At 39.1% G+C, this 23,736-nt stretch overlaps 1 protein-coding gene across 1 annotated transcript in view; it reads left to right on the top strand.

Annotated features, from left to right (window-relative positions):
* The window catches only part of Sntb1 (syntrophin beta 1), a 234,752-nt gene that overhangs the window by 199,201 nt on the left and 11,815 nt on the right, over nucleotides 1–23,736 (top strand). The window contains exon 5 of the mRNA XM_046464598.2: nucleotides 20,766–20,962. Coding sequence (XP_046320554.1) covers nucleotides 20,766–20,962 — 197 coding nt within the window. The remainder of the gene's footprint in view (nucleotides 1–20,765; nucleotides 20,963–23,736) is intronic.

Below are 23,736 nucleotides of genomic sequence, written 5' to 3'. Positions count from 1 at the left end.
GAGATAATTGCTCCTCGGGAGTCACTTTTTTCTCAGTTTCTCTGTCTTGTTACCAGGTTCAGCAGAGAAACTTCAGACCAGTGTTAAGACTTCCAGGAAAGGCTGTACTTGGGTCTGGTTCCCAGAGGTAGAAGTGGAGACAGGACAGGATGGGATGGAGGTGAATTAGTAAGCAGGTGCTCCCCGGAGAAGCCTGGAAGGAAGGGGCAGGCAAGGCAGGGGAGAAGCTGAAAGAGAATGTGATTTCTCAGCTTGGCCTGACCCTACAGGGACTTTGAGAGTCACAATCCTGGTATGGTAGCTACCAGTTACATGTGGCTATTTAACTGAATTAAATGTGAATAAAAGTAAAACTTCAGTTCCTCACTCTTACTCTCCACCTTTCATGTTCTCAACAGCCATATGTGTCTAGTGGTTATCATTTTGGACAGTAGGTCTAGAACTTTCCCATTACTACTCAAAGTTCTATTGTTCAGTACTGCCCCCAACTTATTGATGGTTCAATTTGTGTGTGTGTGTGTGTGTGTGTTTAATGAAAGCAATACACATTCAATAGAAACCTTACTCTGGAGTTTGATCTTTTCCTAGGCTAGCCATACCCAGTAGACACAATACTATTTGGAGATGCCGGGCAGCAGCAGAGAGCCACAGCTCCCAGTCAGCCACAAAATCACAGGGAAAATAACCCGCATCCTACAGTGTCCTGTGTTGCCAGGTTATGTTCAGTAGGTTAGGTGTATTTGATGCATTTTTTTACTTAACATATTATCAAGGTACAATGTGTTTAATCAGAATGTAACCCCATGGTAAGTAGAGAAGCAACCATAAATGCTTCCTTCAGAATTCATCCTGACTCAGGTAGGCAACTGATCTCAAACACTGCCACAGCAGTCCTTCCAAATCTGAGCACCTGATGGATGTCGTCTCACAGTTTTTTCAGGCTGCATGCACAGGCAGGCCCAGCAGCTCTGTGGGCTCAGGGACATTGCTGAAGAAAATGACAGGTGGAAACCCTGAAAAGTAAAGCCCCATAAGGGTGTGCAAAATAGGCAGTGAGATCCTAGGAGCTTTGGGAATAACTGAAAGTATCTCTTACAGGCTCACGAGTGACAGGGATGCCAGATCTGAACTTTGAGCAAATCCCATAGATAGCTGAGAACCATAAACCTGCATCTGATGTGGAAATAGAAAAGGGAAACCTGTGATCATTTAGAATGGAAGATGCAGCATAAAAATCCAGTGTCTCCCGCCACGGGAACCCAAAGGAGAGCCAGTGGTGACACTTCTTTCCTCAGCTCACTGTCCCTCTCCCAAATCTCCCAGCCTGACCACTAAATTGCGAATGAAACTCATTATATATGAGTACTAGCCCTCTGAGCAATGATAAAATTAGGCCTCTCGTTATTACTCTGACCTCCAGCTGGCAAGCTTGTGAAGCAGAAGATGTCCAAAATGTCCAGGTGGCACAGGCTACTCTATTCATTCTTACTTTCATCCCTGCAAGCCAGCAGGTAACTTGCTATCTATCTGCTCCTGAGCAGCAGCCTGGAAAGAGCTGGGACTTTGCATCCTGGTCTTTCTCCCACCAGAACAGTGCTTAACCCCAGGCTAATCACTCTTTCTTCCTATTTCAAGGCCCTCATCTGTTAAATGCACTCAGTGGTATGTCATTGTCTCAAAGCCCACAGGGAAATGTACTTGGGTGAAATAGGTTTTTAATAGACTTTGTGGCTTGGATATCAGCCATTGTGGTTCATTGGTCCTGGTCAGCTTCTCTCTGGATGCACTGCCTAGAAAAGGACTTTTGGAAATCATACAGTAGCAGAAAAAAAGGGGGGGCAGATCTCTCCCTTCCTGTGTAATAGTGTGGGTTGGTGGTGCCTCTTTTCAGTTCCAGGCTGGGCTTCTGAATGATTGCTGTGGAAGGCAGGGTTCCCCCAGCTGAAATTGAAGCTGCCTTTCTTTGCATTTAAAGCTGAGGCTGTTGATTTCTGGCAGAGGCACCACTGCCGAAGTGGCAGGAGGGCAAGTGAAGGAAAACAGGGTCCCTATGTTTCAGAGTTACCCCAGCATTTTCGTTAGCTGTTTCCCTAACCACTTAAGTTCATCAAGTGACTCTCTTGTTCACTTCCCAGAAGTTCCATACAGTCACACAGGGCACTGTGTTCTTTAGGATCATTTGGGCATGGACTTTGTCTACTAGCATTATTTGTTTTTATGCATTTATAAAGAAGTGTAGCATTGTCTTTTTAAGAATTTATTTTAAAATCTTTTATTGAGTTTCAATTTATAAATAGCAACATGCATGAATGTTAAGTGTATGGCTTAATTGATTTTTATTTAGAAATATAGAGCTATGTCCTTTACATTTTTATTATAGGATGTCTACTAATTAATCATCCTCAGTGACAGTATCAAGACCATGTTAATGTCATTTGCAAAATGGATCAAGATGGTGATCAACCAGTGGCTGGCCTCTAGATAAAGGCCAATTGGATTCTATGAGGGTTTGCAAAACTTGCCCAGTTTCAGAATCCCCCAGGTTTTAAATTAAGATTCAGATCAGCATGACCTTGACTTGGATGTTCTGGCTAAGCAGGCTACTAGGGTCAGGAGTCAGAAGTGCGTGTTTTCAGTAAGCATTAGGCAAATGTAGGGTTACCACATTTAGCCCTCACAACCTTAAGTAAAGTTTTAGTTCTACTTCATGAAGAAGAAATAAATTGTGGAACTAACATTAGTTACCCAACGTTATATGTTAGTAAGAAATGGATCTCAAATTCTGATTCTACTTTCTGATTCTTCCCACTATTTGATGCGGCCTCCCAGGAACATGTCCTAATTTCCTAGAGTTTTAGTGGCTCTAAGAATTTTTGAGTGTGTGTTACAAATCTCCCCTCTTATGACAACTTAATCATGCAGTAGATGCCCAATTGTTCCATGTAACAAGAAAAGGGATACCCCAGATCTCACGATAAAGTGAAGACAGAGGTGTAGACAGTATCAGAGAGCTACTGTGTCTGCCCATGACTTCACAAGTGGTTCTCAAAGTGTGGTCCCTGGCCCAACAGCTTGGGTATCAACTGGGAATTTGTTAGTCAAGCAGATTTTTGGCCTCACTTCAGACCACTTGAAAAAAAAAGTCTCAAGGGGGCCTCTTGACTTAACCTCTCCAGATGTTTCTAATGTGGGCTACAGTTTGAGAATTACTGCTTTAGAAGACTATCTTCTCTGTCTCCCAATTTCCGGGGTTTTTGGTAGTGAGGGGACTTTGCCATGAAGAGGTGGCTCTTCAGAAGCATTCTTTTGCCTCAAGCTATGATGAACACTGATGAATTAGTCTGAAGGCTGTCCTGGCTGCATATGCCTACCGTCACCAGCATCTTGTAAACTGTCTTACTGTGAACTTGCAGGCATTTCCCATGGGGTTTTCACTCTTTTTGTTTCTTTTTTTCCTCCCACATTTTTTACTGGAGCATTATAGTTGCACCAATTGATGAGATTTGTTATTACATATTTGTACCTGCACACAATATGACAATATAATTTGGCCAATATCACTCTCTTCTTTGGCTTTGTGTGAATGGCTGCACAGTGGTCCATCTCATCAGTGCTCCCTCTTGGGCCCAAGTTCTAGATGCTTACAACCTAGCTCCAAATCTCAGCTCTGGATTTTACTAGCTCTGGAAATGGGCACATTTCACAATCTCTTTTTGCCTCATGTCACTTTATCTGTGATATGTGATCAACATCTGTGCCTACGCGATAGGACTGTAATAAGGATGATATTGAACAATGTAAAGTCCTTACAATACTGCTTGACACATGCTAAGAGCTAAATAAAGGTAGCTGTTATTATTATCACTTTTACAATCCTTTCTCATTGCATGTATAAGTATATGCTGTATTTTTAAAACAACTTCATGGCAGTGAAAACTTGTAATCAACTAAAATCCACAAAAGATCTTCCTAGCACTTTCTAAGAAATCCTTTAAAACCCACCCAATTAGCAAAACAATAAAATTAAAAATACACTATCCCCTTAAAAAATAATGGAAGACAATCACATTTACTGGCAAGGGAAAAAGTTATTTCACTGTATCAGATTAGACAGATCTGGGTTCACACTCCAGTTTTGTTCAATTGAGCCCCAGTTTACCCAGTATGACCATAAGCAAGTTACTTCTCTCTGACCTCAGTTTCTTCATATGAACAATGGGACCATAATGCCTACTGCAGAACGATTGTGAAAATTAAAATAAGATATTTAGTCATAACAAAGTACAGTTTGAATACCCCTTATCTGGTAACAGAAGTGTTTCAGATTTGATATTATTTGGGGGTGGGGTGTACTGGGGATTGAACTCCCTGACACTTGGCCACTGAGCCACATCCCCAGTCCTATTTTGTATTTTATTTAGAGACAGGATCTCACTGAATTTCTTAGAGCCTTGCTAAATTGCTAAGGATTGACTTTGAACTCATGATTCTCCTGTCTCAGCCTCTTGAGCTGCTGGGATTACAAGCGTGCAGGATGTTTTTGGATTTCAGAATGTTCACACATACACAATGGGATACTGCAGAAAGGGATCCTAATCTAAACACCTTATACACTTAGCCTGAAGGTAATTTATGCAACACTTTTTATAATTATGTGCATGAAACAAAATTCACTGGTGTAGACTTGTCATGTTGGTGCTCAGAAAGTTTTGAACTGCAGATTTTCATGTTAAGGATGCTCAACGTGTACTCTAGACTGGGGCTGGAAAAACAGAAATTTATTTTTCAATGGTTCTGGAGGCTGCAAGTCCAGCATGAGGATTCCAACATGGTAGTTTCTGGGGTCTCTCTTCTTGGCATGTGGTCAGCTACCCCCATTTAACTTGTCCTCACATGACCTCTTTTTTTGTGCGTGCCTGAAAAGAGTGCAAGCTTTCTGCTGTCTCTATATAGAACACAGATCTTCTGACATTGGGCCCCATTCCCCTCTTTTATAAGATCATTTTTAATTGGTGCATTATAAATATGCATAATAGTGGACTTCTCTGTTTAGGCCCCATTCTTATGAATGCATTAATCTTAATTAGCTCCTTAGAGGCCCAACCTCCAAATATCGTCACATTGAGAGTGAGGATTTCGATATATAAATTAAGGGCTAGGTGCACAGCTCATTGGTTCATTCATTGCTTGTTTTATAGAAGGACATATATCCAGCCTTCTCTGGCATAAAGCTTAGCACAAACCCAGACTGGGTGACTGTCAGCCCCGTCCCTTCCCTTTAGCAGTGCTGGGGAGCTTTGTTCAGAAGGTCAAAGTCTGTTCCCTCACACAAGAGAGGCTGGCTGGGACCATAGCCAGTAGGAAACAGGTTTCTTCTAAATTGAGTTACTTCCTCAGACAGTTCACAGTTGATTTATTTGTTTGGGTGTTTTTTTTTTTTTTTGTTAAGGCCCAGGCACATCTAATTTATATTTTTCTGGAAGATGAAAATTTGATTGTGTTTCATAGCAGTGGTGCCGGGAATGTTCACGACATGTTCTTGGTGTCGAATGCCATGCAGAGAAGTTTACGAGCAGTCTTCTCTCCCACTGATCAACCTTCATGGTGCCTCTGTGCATTGATGGTGCAATTTATGGCAGCACACTCAGGAAGTTTGCAAACATGTTGTGATTTTAGCTATTCTCACCCCTCAGCTTGTTATGAGTCCTCGGGAAAATATATTTTGCTTAGCCAAGGTTTATTTGACATTGCTGAACATTTTTTAAAAAGGTATGCTTGCCCGTATGAAGTAAAGTATTAGGTTTTTGTCATTATTGTCATAATTGGCAAGTCAGATGGGTCTACAGAGAGCGAAGATTAAGTTTGCAATAGTTCTGGAATTTTAGAGGAGATGTAAGTCAGTCCAGTGGCTGGCAAAAGTTTTAAAAACATAGAGCTTGTAAAATGAGTGATGCTGCTCTAAGCCCAGATTACCAACCTTTGAGCCAAAGAAGAGGGTGTGGGGTCACCTTGAAAGAGGACCTGACCAATGCACGCTTCTTTACTATTATGCCACCTAGCAGCCAGGGACACTGAGCATTTCTATTACATGTTAGGTTATCTTTGGTACCAAAGGAAATAACCTATTTCTATATGCTAAGAGTAGTGGGCCCTCAGGCTACCCTTAGAAAATTTAGTAAGTCTTTCCACTGGGAGAGATTGCCAATTGTATTTGTCAAACATTAAATTTTAATCAGGGGACTGGAGTTGTGGCTCAGCAGTAGAGCGCTCGCCTAGCACATGCGAGGCACTGGGTTACATCCTCAGCACCACATAAAAATAAACAAATAAAATAAAGTTTCCAATTACAACTAAAAAAGGGGAGGGAGAGAATTATAATCAGACTGTGGTTTTTGTGCTAAGCCTGAGAAGCATCTCACTCTGGAAATGTGGGCATAGTCCATGGACATTTCCCAGGGTGGCATGAAAGGATCTATATGCCCAAGGATCTATACCCTGTCAAATCCTCTCCCAACCATCCCATTTGTACCCACATGCCTGGGGATTTCACTGGCTGATGGCCCCTGTCTCCATCCTACTAACAGTGAGATTCTCAGGGGTTGTGGGTGACAGCAGAGTGGAAAGATCCTAAAGACTTTGGAATCAAAGAGTTGAATCCGAAGGCTTGGCTAAAATATCATCTCAGAACACAAGTCTCTTCATCCATATGATGGGCAAGAGTGTCTTCTACTTCACACACTCATTGATAGGACTGATTATCTATGTAATTTTTAAGCATATGAATTAGATGTAAGAAATAAGTGATTGATAGATGTTAGCAATTGAAATTAGAGTGTGAATGATTGATAAGTTTTATCAGGGACCCCTAGTGTCTTAATGTTATTGAGATGGAAGGACTGAGTTTCAAAAGAGTATCAGTTAGCTTGTAGGGACTGGGGAAGTTGGGAAGGAGATGGGGAGACTGGAACACCTTACCCCATCTACACAACTAGCTCTGGATTCCTCTTGTCCGTGGCCCCTGAGTGGATTCCTTCCTGAGGTAGGAACATTCATTACAATTTAAGAAACTTTTAACAGGTCTCTGTTAGGGGCCAACATTGTGGAAGGGACCCAAGGGAGGAAGTTTTTAAAAAAGAAAAATGTGGAAAAAATGGAAAACCGAATGTTATAAGAACTGATTGCTCAGGTTACTCACCTGTGGCTTCATTTTCCCAGCCAAACAGAATTGGGTTTTTTTTGTTTTTTTTTAATTGGTTGTTCAAAACATTATAAAGCTCTTGACATATCATATTTCATACATTAGATTCAAGTTGGTTATGAACTCCCAATTTTACCCCAAATACAGATTGCAGAATCACATCGGTTACACATCCACATTTTTACATAATGCCCTATTAGTAACTGTTGTATACTGCTACCTTTCCTATCCTCTACCATCCCCCCTCCCTCCCCTCCCATCTTCTCTCTCTACCCCATCCACTGTAATTCATATCTCTCCTTGTTTATTTCCCCATTCCCCTCACAACCTCTTATATGTAATTTTGTATAACCATGAGGGTCTCCCTCCATTACCATGCAATTTCCCTTTTCTCTCCCTTTCCATCCCACCTCATGTATCTGTTTAATGTTAATCTTTTCTTCCTGCTCTTCCTCCCTGCTCTGTTCTTAGTTGCTCTCATTATATCAAAGAAGACATTTGGTATTTGTTTTTTAGGGATTGGCTAGCTTCACTAAGCATAATCTGCTCTAGTGCCATCCATTTCCCTGCAAATTCTATGATTTTGTCATTTTTTAGTGCTGCATAATACTCCATGGTGTATAAATGCCACATTTTTTTTATCCATTCATCTATTGAAGGGCATCTGGGTTGGTTCCACAGTCTAGCAATTGTGAATTGTGCTGCTATGAACATCGATGTAGCAGTATCCCTGTAGTACGCTCTTTTAAGGTCTTCAGGGAAAAGTCCAAGAAGGGCAATAGCTGGGTCAAATGGTGGTTCCATTCCCAGCTTTCCCAGGAATCTCCATACTGCTTTCCAGATTGGCCGCACCAGTTTGCAGTCCCACCAGCAATGTACAAGAGTACCCTTTTCCCCACATCCTCTCCAGCACTTGTTGTTGTTTGACTTCATAATGGCTGCCAATCTTACTGGAGTGAGATGGTATCTTAGGGTGGTTTTGATTTGCATTTCTCTGACTGCTAGAGATGGTGAGCATTTTTTCATGTACTTGTTGATTGATTGTATGTCCTCCTCTGAGAAGTGTCTGTTCAGGTCTTTGGCCCATTTGTTGATTGGGTTATTTGTTTTCTTATTGTTTAATTTTTTGAGTTCTTTGTATACTCTGGATATTAGGGCTCTATCTGAAGTGTGAGGAGTAAAAATTTGTTCCCATGATGTAGGCTCCCTATTTACCTCTTTTATTGTTTCTCCTGCTGAGAGAAAACTTTTCAGTTTAAGTAAGTCCCATTTGTTGATTTTTGTTATCAACTTTTGTGCTATGGGTGTCCTATTAAGGAATTTGGAGCCCGACCCTACAATATGTAGATCGGAGCCAACTTTTTCTTCTATCAGACGGCGTGTCTCTGATTTGATATCTAGCTCCTTGATCCACTTTGAGTTAACTTTTGTGCATGGCGAGAGGAGGGGATTCAGTTTCATTTTGTTGCATATGGATTTCCAGTTTTCCCAGCACCATTTGTTGAAGATGCTATCCTCCCTCCATTGCATGCTTTTAGCTCCTTTATCAAATATAAGATAGTTGTAGCTTTGTGGATTAGTCTCTGTGTCCTCTATTCTGTACCATTGGTCCACCCTCCTGTATTGGTACCAGTACCATGCTGTTTTTGTTACTATTGCTCTGTAATATAGTTTGAAGTCTGGTATCGCTATACCGCCTGATTCGCACTTCCTGCTTAGAATTGCTTTTGCTATTCTGGGTCTTTTATTTTTCCATATGAATTTCATGATTGCTTTATCCATTTCTACAAGAAATGCCATTGGGATTTTGATTGGCATTGCATTAAACCTATAGAGAACTTTTGGTAATATCGCCATTTTGATGATGTTAGTTCTGCCTATCCATGAACAGGGTATATTTTTCCATCTTCTAAGATCTTCTTCTACTTCTCTTTTTAGGGTTTTGTAGTTTTCATTATATAAATCTTTCACCTCTTCTGTTAGGTTGATTCCCAAGTATTTTATTTTTTTTGAGGATATTGTGAATGGAGTGTTTTTCCTCATTTCCATTTCAGAAGTTTTGTCGCTGATATATAGAAATGCCTTTGATTTATGCGTGTTGATTTTATATCCTGCCACTTTGCTGAATTCATTTATTAGTTCTAGTAGTTTTTTTGTAGACCCTTTTGGGTCTTCTAGGTATAGAATCATGTCATCTGCAAATAGTGATAATTTAAGTTCTTCCTTTCCTATTTTTATGCCTTTAATTTCTTTCGTCTGTCTAATTGCTCTGGCCAGTGTTTCGAGAACTATATTGAATAGAAGTGGTGATAGAGGGCATCCCTGTCTTGTTCCAGATTTTAGGGGGAATGCCTTCAATTTTTCTCCATTGAGATTTAATTGCCATTTCCGTACGTGGAAAAATTCTCAAAGATCTTTTTCATAATATGTATTCCACACACACACTGTGGCATATGTTGAACTAATTAAAGCGTAGATGAGACAAGAGAACATGTAAGAGATAATCAGAAGTTTCAAGAAAATGTGTTTAAAAGTATAGCTCTAACAGTGCTAAATTAAAAAAAAAGGCAGATCTAACTTCAAAGGGAAAATTTCCCCAAGACTTTGAACTATTATGAGGTGAGAACATCCATTAGATAGTGAGTCCCATTTTCCTCTAGAGAGGAGCAACAGATGGGTAAATTAAGCTCATGGATGATGGTAGTTCATTGTTCCACTTTTTCCTTTCAGTTTCCTTCTCCTCCGATAGCGGATGTGCTGGAGTGTGGCCCCCTTTCCTGGTACGATGGAAAGAGTGGGGACTCTGTACATTTATGAAGCTGGGTTCAAATTCTGGACTCTGAGGGATCTTGGGGACTGGTTTACTGCACAGCCATGGATTCTCCGTTTTAAGTGGAGATTATAATACCACTTTCAAAGAGTTACTGTAGAGCCTGAAGAGACACATCCATGCCAACTTTCCCATGGTGGGCAGTCACTTTCCTCTGTATTACTACGGCTGGTAGCTATGAAAGGTCATGAGACCATTGGTGAAAGTATGGAAGACAATCACTTGTCTCCACCTGATAAATACCACTGAAGAATCTAGAATGTTCTCAAACTGTTTGATGCTGCTGCTTCTGTCTTTGTTTATAGTCAATATCCCTCAGTAATGTCAGCTTTCTGGAAGATGGGACCTTGCCTGACTATTTGAATATGAAAAATCATATTCAAAAGGAAGAGGTTTAGAAGTTAGAAACGAGGCAATTGATCAGCTATTCCTGCTGGAGGGGGCAGGGGGTTCAGGGTCAGCCCCTTCCACCTGACAGTTGGGTATTTGTCAGTGACTCTTTGCCCTAGGCTTCCCTAGAACATCTATTGACGGCTGGCTCTATTGGAGTGGCCAGTAGGTGGGAGTATTGAAGTCACCAGAACCATTTAAGGGATCTAACCAGTGTCTTTTCCTTCCTTCCCCTTCCCTCCCCTTTTCTTCCCTTAGCCTTCCCGTCTCTTCCCTTCCCTTCTCCTCTCTTCTTTCTCTCTTTCTGTGTGTGGCCTGCATTGTGGCATCTGGTGGGAGATGCTAATTACAGCAATTAAGTAAAATGAGGATGTAATATTGCTTAGCAACCCAGTTACCTAATATGTAATTTTCCTAATTTGGCTGAATCTGTGTGCTGCAACTGTTGTTGCTTTAATTAAGGATATTAATAATAATGTTTTTGTATGGAACATTTTATGCAACATTCCCAAACACCTATCCAGAATTAAATGAGTGCATAAGCATCCCTTGTGAGACAGGGTTTTTTTTTTTTTTTCTTGCATGTTTGTTTTTCTCAAAAGCAGTCAGGCTAAAAGCCATATCTGAGGATTTGGAAACAACATGAAACCCAGTAGCCCAGTTGTTGGTAGAGAAACGCTTGTCCTGATATGTGGCAGGAATGTTAGTTAGACAAAGATTTGACCTGGAAGTGGTCTTTTCACAGTCAGTCTGAGCCTCCTGGGATATACCACTTTGGGCATTTGAAATAATTTAAAGACATTTTATTCTTTCTGATTTGAGGATCTATTTATATACATCTCTTTGAATTGGATCCATGTTGCAGTGAACATGAAATCTTAATGATTTTTTGTTGTTTTGAAAAAATAGTCAACTTCTCACCCCCTACACCCCAAAAGCTAACTCTAATTCAATAAATCAGAAAGTTACTACTAAAAACACCAGTTGCTAAAGTGGACTTAAAGGAAGAAACAGGAAATGGACGTTAGGCTGTTCTCATGAAATAGTTCATCCTAGTTACCTTATAAGATTAATTTTGTCCATAGCTAAAGTAATCTGGAAATTATTATTTAGTGGACATGAACCCACATTCTTTGGACTAGCATTAGCCACTACTGTTCTGTATGGTTGAGGGGCTAAGGGTTGTGAGGGGAGACATTAGTCACAAATTTCTTATACAATCATCCTCTTTGTGTTCTAGCTCTTCATTCAGTCATTCTTTTAGCAAATATTTACTGAGTGCCGTCTCTGTGCCTGGAATGATTCTAGGTGCTAAGAATGTAGCAGGGACTAATCAAATAAAAATCGCTTCCCTGATAGAAGTTATGTTCTAAAGATAATGGTGGCTTCCCCAATACATCTGTGATAACTGCTCTTCCACGCAGTGTTCACTAGCATTTTTTTAATAAAGACATTAACTATATATCTGTATCGATATTTTGTAACCAGGAAATAAAGCATGTCCTTAGGGTTCTCCAGCAGTTTCAGGGATGACTGGAAACTGGGTGTGAATAGCAGCCTGAAAGCCTGTCCCAGGGTGCCAGTACTTTTTCCTGGCTGGGTAAAGAAGTTATCTTTTCTCGGGCAATAGCAATTTCTTGGTTGCTGTAGTTTAGTTCCTGCTACAGATAAGAGACAGATGGTCATATTTTTAAGGATACACAAATAGAAACAATGTAAAATAATTGAAAGATAAATAATAGCTATTTCAGAGTCCCCGGAGACAGCAGATCAGGACAGATCTTTGGGGAAAGTCTTGGGAGGAATGTAAAAAGGCTGTTCCTGGCAGAATGGGAGAAACCTAGGCAGATTACAGCCCTACCTTTCAAATGTCCAAATGGTGACTTCTAAAAATCATAATGTTCACTGACATTTACTTGGCACTCAATTCTCAAAATCTGCCTACAATAATGTGTTTCTAAGTGTGGACTACGAATAAAAAGTCCATTAGGAAGCGCTTTTGTTTGCCCCAAATTACAAAACATTTTTAAATAGATCAATTGTGTGTGTGTATGTGTGTGTGTGTGTACTTGCATGCACGCACACACTTTTCTCTTCAAAATTGAATGCAATTTTTAAAAAAACTTTGGAAGAAACATGCATTTATGCAGATATTCAACCAACATTTATTGAACACCAACCATGTATCAAGTAGAGAGCTAGAGACCATGAAATCAGTAGGGATGACCTTGATGAATGAGGTCTAAAAGGTAGTAATCATAAAATCATGTGGAAATGGATTAATGATGATAAGATCCAGAAGGCGTTTGTTTCTGAGGAGGAGATCATGTGGTGTATGCTTGGACATGAGCTCCTATAGATTACCTGTGGTCAACAGCTTTTGTGCACCCCAACACCTGCTTAGTAAATGGGCACCTGACTGGAACATGGGTTCCAGCTCTGCTAGAAGTGCTTCTACCTCATGTTACCTCCAAAGAAACAAATCATCTGCTCCAAGCATGGGTCCCCCTGGATAGGTCAAATTCCAGAGAGAAACCCACAGGGGAGAACACTCACTAACATCCCTGGAGAGTCACTGTCAGCCTGTGCTTAAACACTTCCACAGAAAACGTGGACACTTATGCTTAGCCCTTCCTCCTCTCCATTCCTAACACACAGCCTTCTCTTTTCTAGACAAAATATTTCCAAACTATTCTCTTTATGAAGTAGTTTTGGGTAGTGTTTTGATCATTGTCTTCTCACATCATGATATTTGTATAATATTATATTCTACATTACTGGTTTCCTTTGTAATTCTACTTGCTTTCTGCATTTACAATCATTTATTCAGAGTAGGGGACTTCCCTACTCTGTAGGGACTTTATTATATTCCCAAAGGTATTCACGGAGCAAAAAGATTAAGAAGCACTGTCTTAAAGCATGGTGCCTGGAACCAAATGCTATATTTCAGGTGCTATCTGATGAGTGCCAGGGGACACGAGGTAATCACCTGCTCAATCCCAGTAATCACACCAGAGCTGTTGGCAGCTCTGGGTTGAGTTAACCACCAATTAAATTTCTAGTGATGGTTCTACATTATGTCTCCCTCACTATTATCTTGTTGGTGGTTAATTGCAATGCTTAGCTATCTTACATCCTAATTCTGTGGTTTTCTTCTCAATTTTGGACCATCTACTAATTAAATGTTCATGTCCTCTACAACTTTATAAAAGTCATTAATAAAAATGTTTAGCAGGACAGGTCTGAAGATAGTTCTCTGCCTCCATCCCTAATTAAACTGAACCCTAAAAGCTATTGTCATTTAACAAAGTGAACTTTGTACCAACACTTATAATTTTAAGTGTAATATGGATATTGAAGGAAATTTTGTTGTCATGTTCTTTCTGAATATTCATTGCATCTATTACCTTTCTAGTAATTCTGTTTCTGAGTGAAATTGTTGAATATAAGAAAGCCTGCCATGAACTACTTTCTCTCCTTCTCCAAAGCCAGAAATGAATATTTTAAAAATCCATTGGAGACTCTTGGCTGGGAATAGGGTTACAGAATATATTTTATTCCAAGTTTTGAAAAGCAAGATCGAATTTCCACCTTTCCAGTCTTTTAACCTCTGACTTGTTCTCCCTGATTTCCCCAAGAATCCCCCTGAGTTTCACTTTTGGAGTGTTTGAGTCCTCCCAGAACATCTGGGTATAATCCTCCCAGGCAAGACGTGAATTCATTTGGAGTAGGTGGTGCTTCTTTTTTAGAAATGCTACTCCCTCTGGGCTTCCATTGCACCTTCCTCAGGTTCAAGTCAGAATCATTGTTAGGCTGAAGATTCAGGGCAGCTTCTATCTGCTTGTCCCAAGGACATTTAAAAGATAGCTTATGTTGTCTTTGGTATTGTTAATTAACCTTTGCTCATTTAGACCTTCAGTTTCCCATCCAAATAACTACTTCTTTTGAATACTGGTTTGACTCCTTGTAAACTTTCTCTCTTTTAGGGTAGACATGGGCCTTTGGGGATCTTAGTGTTACTTAGAAGCCACATACTGGGTTCTGAAGATCTTAAGGCCCTTGTGGAGTATTTCTTTAGTTTATGTTGAGTCGGAGTTTTCTGTCAGCCACCTGTGTGCAGATGCTCAGTAAGCACAATATTTGATAGGCATATTTCAATATTATATATCCAGAATTATTTTATTGGCTTGGCATGGGCAGAATGCAAATGCAAATTTGCATAATTTCATTCATCAAAAGAGAAACATTTCTCAGAGCAACTATAAGTTGTATTAGGCCATCATTTTTCCTCTATCTTTTCCTAGTAGCTACTAAGGCTATCATGGTGGCCCACATAGCACAAGAGGTAAGGGAAAGGATTTTCAGCTTACCTCATTTAGTGGCCTTGACTCTTCTTTGAAATGCCATGAATTGTTAAACAATAAGCTCTGTTAGTCCCATTAAGGTGGTATGGTGGTGAATGTCCATAACTCCATAACCCCAGGTTATTAATGTCAGCATTCAAAATCAATTAGTGGGAGAAGGTATTAAAAAAAAGAAAGAAAACCTGTTATTTCAAATATATTTCTAGAAATTACTTTTAAAATATTTAATTAAAAATACTTTTAAATTTTTAAAATTCTTTTTTAAGATATTTATTAACATTGGGATTAACATTTTGATAGTCACAAAAGCCTGGAAAATAATTTACTCTAATTCAGTCCCCTGCACTGCCCCCACTATTCCTCTGCCTCTACTGATCTTTCTGAGATTTACTCACAGTTCTATTTTTTTAAATTAGTGTTTTGTGGATATACTAGATATTGAGATTCACTGTGATATATTCATGATTGTACATACAAAAGTTTGGTCAGATTTATTCCACTGTTTTTCCCTTATGTATTCCTTCCTCCTCCTCCTCCTCAATCCCCTTTATCTACTCTAAGCTTTACTCCCCACCTTTTTCCCTTTTTATCTCTCATTCTTTCTCCCTCCACTTCCCTTATTTCAGATTAGTTTCCACATATCAGAGAAAAACATTTGACATTTGACTTTTGGGACTGGCTGATTTCATTTAGCATGATAATCTCCAGTTCCACCCATTTACTGGCAAATGCCATAATTTCATTCTTCTTTATGGATGAGTAATACTCCATATTTTGATAAATGAGGTTGTCTTTCTGTTTTAGTCAGATTTTTGCTACTGTGACTAAAAGACCTGACAAGAACAATTTTAGAGAAGGAAAAGTTTATTTGGGGCTCATGGTTTCAGAGGTCTCAGTCCATAGACAGCTAGCTCAATTGCTCAGAGCTTAAGACCAGACAGAACATCATGGTGGAAGAGTGTGATGGAGGGAAGCAGTTCATATGATGATCAGAAGCAGAGAAAATATATACCCCAAAGGCACTCCACCCCCAGGGACCCATTCCTCCAGCCACACCGTACCCACCTTCAGTTACCACTCAGTGAATACCATCAGGAGATTAATTGATTGGATAAGGCTTTCATTACCCAATTGTTTCTCCTCTAGACCTTATTGTATTCTTGCATTATCTTACACATGAATTTAGGGGTTTTAGACATTTCATATCCAAACCATAACACCTTCATTGTGCCAGAATTTCCCAAAAGGTTCAGATTCACCCTTTGGAGGAAGATCATCATAGTAAGCAGGTTGCCTCAGTGAGTGGAGAATCTTTTCTTCACTCACCCACCTTGGCTTATATCCTTTACTGGTCCTCTGCTGGAGTCTGGCTTTGACTCAGTTCTGTAATTGAGAAATCAATTTCCTGAGAACTTGGGCTGCATCTGGAGTAAAGAGGATCCAGGAGTTTATAGGGGAGAAAGGATCTCTCCTAATTACACAGTCTCTTCAGGGATTGGACCATGTCTGCTGTGCTCACACTGAGCCTTGAGTTTGCATAGACTGTATATGGTGTGGGCTGCCATAGCAAACACCATAGACTGGGTGGCTTAAACAACAGAAATTTGGTTCTTGCACCTCTGGAGGCTAGAAATTCAAGAGCAGGCGCTTCCAACGCTGGTTTCAAATGAGAGATGTCTTCTTAACTTTCGGATGGCTGCCTTTTTTGCTGTGTCCTCACATGGTTTTTGTTTCGTAGCCACACAGGGAGAGAGATCTGTGTCTCTGAGGTCTCTTCCTTTTCATAAAAGGACACAGTCCAATTGTATTAAGACCCTACTCTTACAACCCCACAATTTTAATAACTTCCTTTTAGGAGTCTTATTTCCAAATGTAGTCATATTGGGGATTAGGGTTTCAGTACATGAGTTTGAAGGGAACACTGTTCAGTCTATGACAGTGATCAATAAATATTTGCTTAAAATATCAGCTGGTGAATGGCAAAATCTTTATTCATTGATGGAATGAATGCGTAGTGATTTCCAGTGTCCTGTTGGAAGGAGAAGAGAAGGAATTTGAACAGAGCAGGAAGCTCCTCTATGGCCCCTCAGGACACCCTGAATCCAAAAGAATCACTACAGCTTGCAGGTGTCAGCATCTGTCCTATCTGTCTTTTACTGGAGGCCAGTTGTTTAGTGTAAGGGATTATTAGGCCACAGTGGAGGATCAGTTAATTTCATCCTGAGGAGGGCTGTTCCACAGCCAGGGCTCAGGGGCTGGGTGTTAAGAGCTGGATGTATTCCTTTTAGGAGAACCCAGACATAAACAAATGCAGAACAGCATAGCTGAGCCACTTAGTATTCCAGCACTGAAGTGCCACCAACACTAAACAAGCAACAAACAAAACACTCAGGACATACTGAGTCAGAATTTATATGCTTTTCAGTGTAATAGAAGCCCTGATTCTAAAAACTGGAAGTTTGGGGTTCATTTCAGTTTCATAGCTTTTTACAATCCACCTTTAAATTGTGTAGTATATTTTTTAAGAGGAAATTTTAACTAAAAAAAAAAAAAGAAGAAATGAAAACACCTCTAAAATTGTTTTCTTATATATTTGTTTCTAAGCTTTCATTTTACATAGTTGAATTACATATTCAAGACTCTACAATAAATATATTGACAGCTATTCCCCACACTTACATATAGTATTTATAAATAATTTGAAGGTCTGTGTAATACTCCATCCAGAGGGTGTGCATCCATGCGTATAGCAGATATTTGATGTATTTCACTTAATATCAATTTAGAGAAAATGTTTTTGTTATCCATATACAAACTAAGCAGCAGAAACACAAATTTGTTTTTATCTCAGAGTTTGCATACAGTACTATACTAATATTGTCATATTAAAAGAAGAACACATAATTCAACACATGTGCTATTTTTTAGATGGCAAATCAACCTTTTCTTTAATATAATTATTAGATATTTCACCCTTGGTTAGTTGAAAAATCGATCTTTCCATTTTTAATCAATAAGAATTTAGTGATGGGATGGATAACAACAGAACACCAACAGCCCTGTCTTCAAGGGCTCCTTTTCTCATCATTATTCCTGTACCATGCTGGGCTTCCACACCAATGACTCCTGGTACATGACATGGGTCAACCTGATACAGGGCTTTCTCACACCTTGTTACATCCTGTTAGTAATATCATTTCTCATTCTCAGAGCTACCAAGTGTGCATCTTCCAACAAATTAAATTTTCCAGTTATTATTGGCTTCAATTGTATAGTCTCTCCAGAAAAATAAATATTGGTCAGAAGTTCACACACATACACACATACACCACATTCCCCATGAGGGTGATTTATCTTGTTCTCGCTTTGCTTCTGCCTTTACAACATATTTATGCTGGAACCAGATTGTGACAGAGTTGACGCCCTCTGGATGGAATTTCAGAGGGTGGAAAGTCAGAATGACTTAGGCCAAGCAAGGCATAAGGGAACCAATTTTTATGGAATGTTAACTACAATATACCTAATACTGAACTAAATGCTCTATATATTTTATCAAATTTAATTCTAATTCTTTGGGGCAGGAATTATACTTTTAAAATAAGAAAACTGAGGGTAGGTATAAGACATGGAAATATTTATTGAGTATACACCACATGCTGGTTTCTGTGCTCGCTCCAATACACAGATTATTGTATTTCATTTCAAAACACTATCATATGAGGTAGTGATTCTTAAAAGATCTAACACATGGCAGACAGAATTGAATGGTGTCCAAATGCAGCTTTTTATGCCTGATGTACTTCACTTAATTTAGATTTAAAGAAAATATTCTTTTATTATAATTTAGATTTAAAGAAAATATTCTTTTATTATCAGTATACACACTAGATAGTAGAAACAACAATTTGCTTATATCTCAGAGTTTCCAGAAAGTACTGTAGTAATATTGTCTTGTTCAAAATAAATAAGTCAACATGTGTGTTATTTAGATTGAAAATCAACCTGTTCTTTTTATTTTTTTAAATAATTTTAGTTGTAGGTGGTCACAACACCTTTATTTTTTTATTAATTTATTTTTATGTGGTGCTGAGGATCAAACTCAGTGTCTCATACATGGGAGGCAAGTGCTCCACCACTGAGCTAAGCTAAATACAACCCCAGCCCTCAACCTGGTCTTTAATATAAATATTAGATGATGCACACTTGATTAGTTGAAAAATAAATCTTTTCCACTTTTAGTCAGTAAGAACTTAGTGATGGCCTCCCAAACTTCTGTCTTGTTCAGTTTAACATACAGCCTGCCACCTGGGCCCCACTGATAGAGGTTTTAAGGTTTCAAGAAAAGAAGTGAATACCTTTCTTGTTTGCTATAGATACATTTTTCCTAATTAATTTTTATCTGTTCCTCAATTCCATTAAAATCTATATCAAACTTTGAGAGAAATCTTCCTGGTTTCTTCAGTCGTACTTGGCTTTGAATCCTCCAACAGCTTCTCAGGCTTTTCAGTCACTCTTGCTCGCTTCTTGTTACCAAATGCCCTCCTGTCTCTGGAGCCAATGGGTGTCAGCCTGCCAGGTTAAACCCGTATGGATACCACACCAGCAGCCACCTCTCATCACACTGTCTGAGACTCTATTTCCAGGGAGATCATGGACTTCCCTAACTTTAATGAACCTCACAGCCAAAAGGCTTTTCAGCTAACCTTGTCCTTCAAACTGGTTGCAAATCACCACCTTTCCTTCCAAATTCTAACTTTATAAGCCAAAGAAAGTGCCTCAGAGTCATATAACAATCTTGTTTTTCTAGAAATTCAACAGGCTATAAATACACTTTATTCCATTGATAATTTTGTGTGACAGTATTTAGGTTTACGAGAGAAAATAAGCTTTTGTATTTCCTTTGCGCAATTGTTAATCTAGAGGTAACAAGATCTTTGCCTAAGAAAATAACCCTCCCATCCACCATGGAGCTAGACAACTGGCATTTCTCTAGCAAATGGTAAAGTGTTGCTCTCTGTATTCAAAGATAAGGATGAAAATGCAAATACCCTGGAGAGAAGTAACATTTACAAAATTATACTCACGCTGCCCTGCAAATGATTGATATGAGAGTCTCTCCCAAAAGGAATTGAGGTATCAAGGAGCAGGAGTCTTTTCAAGGTGATGAGTGAGAAGCAGGAGCCAGCGCCTGCTCAGAAGGTGGTGCTCAGAGCGCTTTGATTCTTCACATTTTAAGTCTGGCCTTTTAGAAAATTATTTACTACCCAAGTCACATATTATGCCAAGGATAAGTTCTAAAGTCACTGAGAAAATCTTACGTAGAAAAAATAAAAAACCCTCTCTTGAAAATCCCTTATATTCCCTCTAAACTACAGTTTTCTGCTGTTTCTCAAGAAGTGAAGAGTCTCCAGTGCCAGTTCTTTCTCCAGCAAGGATCAACAGACTGCATGCAGCTTCTTCAATTGAGTCCTCAGTTATTTGTTTTCATTTGAAGATCATCTGCATAACAAAAGTACCCACCCAGAAGAATATGCACTGCAGCCTGGTCCTCCTGACTACCAAAGATCTAGGGGAACTGAGTCCCACAAGGAAACATCAGATTCACTTTCCCATCTCATGTTCATGCTGGGACATGTAGAGGCTCAGGAATGGAATGCTGGAAAGAAGTTTACACAGCCATTTAAATTATCTTCTCTATCTCATTTATTTTCTTTTTTTGCTGAATGAGTATAGCAGGATTTGCACAAGTTAAAGTCATTATTTGACTCCTCTGAGTTTAATAATATGTGCAGCTCTTGGAAGCTTCTTGATCTGAATCTACCTTTGGATGGGCAGAAAAACGTGGAAGGGTAGAGTGTATCCATTTGGTTTGAGATCACAAAAAATGAAAATAGATCACCAATGTGGAGCTTCTACTAGGTAATATGCCCAGTGGATAAAGGAATATTTTGATAACAATCTCTCCTTCCCACCCCCACCCCAGGCTGGTACATTCAGGTCCAGGGAAGGGATCACCTCAGGCTGGCATGGATCTGTCCTTTGCAACCCGAACTGGTACCAAGCAAGGGATTGAAACACACCTCTTCAGGGCAGAGATCAGCAGGGACCTCTCCCATTGGACCAGAAGCATTGTACAGGGGTGCCACAACTCGGCAGAACTCATTGCGGAAATCACCACCCGTGAGTACTGCTGAGGGTGGGCTGGGGGTGGGCTGGCTGTGGGCTGGCTGTGGGTTGACTGTGTCACTCTTGTAGGAAGGATACATCCGCCACTGGCCTCAAAGTAGTTCCCATTACTGGCCTTCTGAGGTACTTAAAATTTCAGAGGCAACTGTAAATTTTTCTTGACCCAGGCAATGTATGCCCAACTGAAATATAAGCAAAGGTTTTTATGGTGAAAAACCTTGTTTTGCCTTCATTCAAGAAAGCTGGCAGGTAACTTGGATCGTCAGTTACCATTTTCTTATCCATAACCAGTAGGTGGATTACTGGAAGGCAGGAACTTTGAGGCATGAACTAATAGGATTCTTATTTATAAGCCACCTGAACTGATTCAGAGTAATTTTTCACAGAATAATATTGGAAATATATTAGGTAGCTACACTATATCAATTATTGAGTAACCACTGTACACTAGGTATTTTATATAATGTCTTTTCTTTTCCCTTTTCAGTAAGAAATAACTTTTTGTGGGTTCAAGATCAATTAATGAAGGCAAAGCCAACTTTTTCAAAATTGGATAACATAGAAAGGAGATGTCAATGTAGATATTATTTTAATGTTTTGTAGAACTTTTGATTCAAGGGTGTATATGCATATGTGTGCATGTAAATGCATGGTCCTGGGTCACAATAAATTGCCTATCTAATCAAAGAGTCACAATTCCCTTGTCACCTTCACAAATCAGGAAGCAAATTCTTAAGAAAGGCTAAGTAACTTGCCAAAAGCCACACAACTAGTCAATGACAGAACAGACTTTAACAAGACTATGTCACCCTGAATTCCATTGCTCATTCACTATCCCCTGCTATACCAGTGAGTCATAGTCAGTAATTCTGTTCATGTTGCTGTGATAAGTAATTTGAATGTTGTCCTCTAAAACAGATAGATGATAGACAGCTATCAAAACATATATAAATATACAGACATATGTAGACACATATAATTTAATTCTTTAATTGGGCAAAAGGTAAAATAAGAGACTGGAAAAGTAATATGAATCTAAGGTAACATTAATAGACAAAATTCATACTGTAGAGTCTTGTACCTTTGCTAAGGCAGACTCCTATTTAACCCAGAGTCCTTTGTCAGCAAGCACAATGCACAGTTGGCAGGGTCTAGAATGTTATTTTTCCTACTCCTGAGATCTAACAGGTTGTTTCTGGTTCTCAGATCTATGACCAACCTTTCTCAGGTCTCTTGGGGACACTGGTAAAGAGGGCATCATGTGAGTGACATAGCCACTCATATCCTCAGCAAGTCTTCCATTAACTCTAATTTTGAATTTCTTAGGATCTTTTTTCTTGTAGTATTGTCTTCCCTCTTCTTTTATGGTATCTCTTTTATGTTCTTTTATTTCTGTTTCTGTGGAAGCAGTACAAGGTTATAGTCACAATTGGGGTGACTATTAAGTTCTTAAATTCAAATAGGCTTGGATTCAAATTCCAGTTCTATTTTTTATTAATTATTTCCTTAATCCTTTAATCTCTTCATTTATAAACACAGGAGAACAATACCTCAGAGGTGTAATAGGAATAATAGGACTCAATTCCAGGTTTGTTATCAGTAGGTAGTATTATTAATTGCTCTTATTATTATTATCTCCAGACCTATGTTGTCTAATATAGTGGCCTTTGGGTGATTATGTAAATTTTAATGATTGAAGTTTAATTATTTCCTCAGTTGTGCTAGCCATATTTCAAGTGCTCAGTAGTCACATGTACCTGATGGTTACTCTGCTGGACAATGTAAATCTGCAACATTTCCATCAGCTCTACTCTAAAGGAAGAAGATTCCCTACAAGATGTTTAAGAATGATGCTTCCAAACTTTAGCTGCAATGGAAACAATCATCATAATAATTTTATTTTTGTATCCTCAAAAACCTTAAATTGCTGACCCTCCCCACCCCCCAAAGATTCAGATTAAACAGTTCTGGGATGGGGCCTGAGAATGATATCTGATAGATTCCAGGTGGCACTGATACTGTTGGTCCATGGACCACTCTTTGAGTAGTACTATGCTAAGGTGCAACTTCTCAGGCACCAAGGAGCATTCTAAAAGAGGGAACTCATATTACCATGTATTACTTCTTGTACTACCTATTGTATTTGAAAAGTCAGATGTTTTGTAGAATTTCTGCTTCAATTTGTCCAAGATAATAAGTGCCTTCATATAATTACCTCAAGACTAATTTATACCCCCATATCTTTCCCCTCAGTATTGATAATCCTTTGGGAATGACCCTGAAGCTTTTATCTTTGATGCCTATGCTCTATGACAAGAAACACTAGAGTTTTGACCTGAGAGTGAAAAGGCATAAACCACCCAAACTTAATACATTTATACATGTAATGCCAGCAAATTAAGATTCCATGCAACATTTTTGGGAGTGTACTAGAAAAGAATAAAGATATCCAAAGGAATTTGGTTAAGTTGACATTCTATTTTAAATTTTGCAAAATCTTTCTGTCTTAATATGCTGAATTCCACTTCAATAGGAAAATAATGAGGCTGTTCATCAACTAGCCAAAGAAGAATAACAAAGCTAGCTGAGCTAGCTGAGTGATGTCAGAGAATAAAGGAAGCGACTAAAGGTGCAACCCAGTTACAACTTGAAAGATGCCTGTAGACAGTGGGAGGAAAGGATTTCTGTTCTAATCACAGCTTCAGTTAATGTGAATATGTGTTCAATTTATCCTGTGTAGACTGAAAACATCTTTAGATAGCTGCTTC

This window comes from Marmota monax, unplaced genomic scaffold (assembly GCF_021218885.2).
Source record: "Marmota monax isolate L192 unplaced genomic scaffold, Marmota_monax_Labrador192_F-V1.1 WCK01_AAM20220418_F8-fsc00003, whole genome shotgun sequence".
In the NCBI taxonomy this organism is placed as follows: domain Eukaryota; kingdom Metazoa; phylum Chordata; class Mammalia; order Rodentia; family Sciuridae; genus Marmota; species Marmota monax.
The sequence above is the reverse complement of the archived record's forward strand: the minus strand, read 5'-3'. Positions and strand labels throughout refer to the sequence as shown.